The sequence below is a fragment of the Spermophilus citellus genome, assembly GCF_964194105.1.
Source record: "Spermophilus citellus genome assembly, chromosome: 18".
NCBI lineage: Eukaryota > Metazoa > Chordata > Mammalia > Rodentia > Sciuridae > Spermophilus > Spermophilus citellus.
In genome coordinates, this window is record NC_138200.1 from 3,677,431 (window position 1) to 3,681,210 (window position 3,780).

General features: G+C 52.3%; 1 protein-coding gene across 1 annotated transcript; it reads right to left on the reverse strand.

The window, feature by feature from the left end:
- Positions 1-533: 533 nt before the first annotated feature.
- LOC308637949 (aurora kinase C-like) lies at positions 534-3,408 on the reverse strand. The gene is made up of 5 exons (XM_081274834.1): positions 3,274-3,408; positions 2,840-2,978; positions 1,786-1,934; positions 989-1,163; positions 534-804 (listed from the first exon to the last, which is right to left on the reverse strand). The coding sequence occupies exons 1-5, from the start codon at positions 3,363-3,365 to the stop codon at positions 634-636; spliced, it is 726 nt and encodes a 241-aa protein (XP_081130960.1). The 5' UTR covers positions 3,366-3,408; the 3' UTR covers positions 534-633.
- Positions 3,409-3,780: the final 372 nt, after the last annotated feature.

The following is a 3,780-nucleotide window of genomic DNA, read 5'->3' on the forward strand; positions in this document are numbered from 1 at the left end:
AGCTGGGGTCTGGAGGTGGACTCAGGTGTGGTCAGCTTCCACTGAGGCACAGAGGCTGCCACGTGGGACTGTGGACAAGTCTGGAAGGGGACACTGAGATTGCTGCAGGCACAGTGACAGACCTCAGAAGAGAAGCTGCGTTTGCTACTAGAGATGACGCAGGTCGGGGTGCCTGTGGGTGCATTTGGGAATCCTGTGGCCCTGGAATGCAGTGAACTACTTTTACTTCAAAAATGGCAGCACACCAGATGCCTCCAGAGGTGGAGCTTTGGTGTGATGATGGTCCCAGTTACAAGTGTCCTGAAAACATGGGGAATAGTTGAGAGGAGGAAGCACTGATAGGCAGCAGGTTGGGGACCTCCAGGGCCTTTATCAGAAGTTATCCACCAGCGCTCAAGGAGAACCCTGCCACCATCTCCAAGGCCAAGAGGGCCCCATCTCAGGCAGTTTTCCTGATTCAAAAAACAAACAAACAAACAAACAAAAAACACTCTGCCCAGTTGCGCATGAATGCACAGAACCAAAAAGCCCTTGTAGTAAATGATTCCGTTTTTATTAATTAGCATCCTATATTTAAAAAGACAAAGGAGGAAGCCTTCCCTGGGTGCACACGAAGGACAGAGGTAGATGGGCTCAGGAAGCCTTCTGAGCACCCGGAGGCAACACCCTCCGGGAGTGAGCCTTCACCCAGGAGTGCTCCAGGACCTGAGCCAGGGGAAGCCGCTCTGAGGGCTGGTATCTCAGAAGCTTGGAGACCAAGTCCTGGGCCCCCTCGGGCATTGAGGGGGGAAACGTCACATCCACCTGATGAGGCCAAGGAGAAACAAGGGAAGTCTGGTTCATTCCTTTGCTCCATGTTCTCTGTGCCTCTTTGAGGCACTCCTCGGGACCCTAGCAGGTAACCTCATGTGTGTGCCCCAGTCCCCCCCAGGCTCAGCAGCTGTCCCCACCCAGTTCCCCATATATGCCCCCTGTGTGGCCATCCCACCTGGAGGATGCGCCTCTGGGTCTCGCTCTGAGAGGGGCTCTCAAAGGGTGGCCGTCCCACCAGCAGCTCGTAGCAGAGCACCCCGATGCACCACAGGTCCACCTTCTCATCGTAGGTCCTGCCTTCCACTATTTCTGGGGGCAAGTAGTCCAGAGTCCCACACATAGTCTGTCTCCTGGTGGAGGGAGAGGGGAGCAGAGGCCCAGATCAGGGAAATCCTGGAAGTCCCCGCCCAAGCACCAGGGTATGAAGACACCAACGTTTAACATGGACCAAGGTACAGAGAAAGCAAGTACCGGGACCATAACAACGTGTGTAGAAATTCATGCAATCATTTAGCTCATGATCCAGAACGCTTTCACAAAAATATTCTGAGAATCAAGAAACACAGTGATGGTACATTAAGGACCCAGTGAATGGATTCTAATCTATTCATACAGAACAATACACTGCTGGAAGTATGGGGCAATGGTTCATAAGTTTTTAGGTATTTACATGAAATCTTATTGCTAAAGTCACACATTAACAAAGATCAGAAAATAAAAGTTCCAGTTGGGCCACAATAAGGCTTTAAGTTGCAGTACTGAGGATTGAACCCAGAGACCTACATTTGCTAGACAAGCCCTCTACCACTGAGCTACATCCCCAGCCGAGGAAATATTTGACCATTTTCTACTTAAAAATGGCAGTGTTCAGGTACAAACCCAGGTTTGTATCTGGGTCTTACATTTGCAATGAATTCAACTGGACCACTCTTCACTGGCACCCGGGGCCCACCCAACCACTATCTGACCTACCTGAGGGAGGGGGCGTGCACAGACCAGCCAAAGTCTGCAATCTTCACCTCACCCATCAGCCCCAGCAGCAGATTCTCTGGCTTAATGTCCCTATGAATCACATTCTTGTTGTGGCAGTATGTCAGGGCATCTGCCACCTCCTCCATTATCTGTGAACAAAGTGAAGACATCTGAAAGGCAAGCCTTCCACACTTCCCATCAGACAGAATGCTCCTCGTGACCCTTGGGAGTGCAGAGGAATCTTGCTCTTGGCAACTCACCCCAATACCACCTTTTAGTGGCACGAGAGGTCCAGTTTGGGAAGGGGAAAGGATGGATGTTGAACTGGACAGGTCCTATTGCCCTCCCCCAGCAAGTAGCCAGACAGAACCTCCACTGAGCCAATCACGATCTCCCAAAAGACTTGAGCCCCAACAGAGGGAATAGGAGAACCAGGAAGCAACGTGGAGTCATTCATCCTGATAGCTAGCCACCAGCCACCACTGTTGGCATGGCCATGGCTGTGGGTCCTGTCCTGGTGCCCTCTAGAAATCTCCAGTTACTGCTGGGCACAGTGGTGCATGCCTGTAATCCCAGAGGCTCTGGGGGCTGAAACAGGGAGAGAATGAGTTCAAAGCCAGCCTCAGCAATGGTGACGCACTAAGCAACTCAGTGAGACCCTGTGTCTAAATGAAATACCAAATAGGGCTGGGGATGTGGCTCAGTGGATGAGTGCCCCTGAGTTCAATTCTCAGAATCCATCCCCCCCCCAATACAAAAACAAAAAACCTCTAGTTATCAGTTCCGTACATTTATTCAGTAAATCCCTTATAGGCTTTCAATAAGTGTTTTTGGCTCCTTATATTGTGCAAGACAGTAGAGTCAGATTCAAGAAATAATATTCTGGATACACATAGGGTAATTAAAGTATCAAGATGTGAGGATTATTCACTATCTAAAATTCTCAGAATAAAATTCAAAAATCAACTTACAAGGCAATCTGACCAGCCAGAGCCCCCCACCCCATCACAGGCCAGCAGTGAGCCCAAGGCCCCCAGAGCCCAGGCCCCCTCACCGTCGCTGTGTGCTGCTCATCCAAGGGGCCGCTTCTCTGCAGCAAGTTGTAGAGCTCACCCCTGGGAGCAAACTCCAGAATCAGGTATATCCGGTGAGAGTCATAGAAATAGTTGTAGAGGCGTAGGATGTTCGGGTGTCTGCAGGAGGGACAGAGGGTGGGTCAAACTTCTCCCTGAGCCCAAAACTGCTGCCATCACCAGTGACTGGTCACACAAGGGGCAAACTGTGCTGGGGTCAGGAACCATGGTCAGGATTGGGATGTCCACCCAGGGAGGAAACTTTATATGGTCGAACTGGAATGAGCAGCACAGAAAAATCAAGGCCAAGGGTTTACTTGGGGGCAGTGGGAAAGGCAGAGTTGGGATATGCAGCAGGAAGGGGAAACAGGTGTAGAGAGCCAGCGTGAGAGGCGCAGGCACAGCCTGTCCTTACCGTAGGTGCGCCTGGATCTCGATTTCTGTGCTCAGCTGGTGCTTCAGTCCCGCCTTCTCGATCTGGGACTTGAAGAGGACCTTCAGGGCCATGATGAAATGGTTCTTCCTCAGTCGAGCCAGGTAGACGTTCCCAAATCTGCCCTTGCCCAGAAGACGCCCGATTTCAAGGTCATAGATTGTGAAGCGCTTCCTAAGTGGACAGGAAGAAAGGAGCCCCAGTTCTGCAGGTGGAGGGGAGTAAGGGGCCCAAGGTCCTCTTCCCCGTCTTGAGGGCCCAGCCAGGGGTGTTTGGTTGGAAAACAGCAGCGCACGTCCAGGCGCTGACCCTCCACTCCACTCGCCCAGGCCGAGCTTGGCGCCCTCGGAAGCCCCTCCATTCCCCTTCCAGATGCCAAGGATAAGCACTCACGCGGCGGGGATTCCGGGTTGCGTCAGGTCCACTGCAGCTCCTGGGAGGGGAGATGGGGAGGGAGGGAGGGCAGGGGGGCAGGGAAAGAGAGTGGTG

Excerpts from the sequence above, each read along its gene's own strand:
- LOC308637949 (XM_081274834.1), bottom strand. The coding sequence starts at position 3,365 with ATGGCCCTGAAGGTCCTCTTCAAGTCCCAGATCGAGAAGGCGGGACTG. Across the intron at positions 1,935-2,839 it reads ATGAGCAGCACACAGCGACG|ATAATGGAGGAGGTGGCAGA; the intron begins GTGAGGGGGCCT and ends CTTTGTTCACAG. Across the intron at positions 1,164-1,785 it reads GTGCACGCCCCCTCCCTCAG|GAGACAGACTATGTGTGGGA; the intron begins GTAGGTCAGATA and ends TCCCTCCACCAG.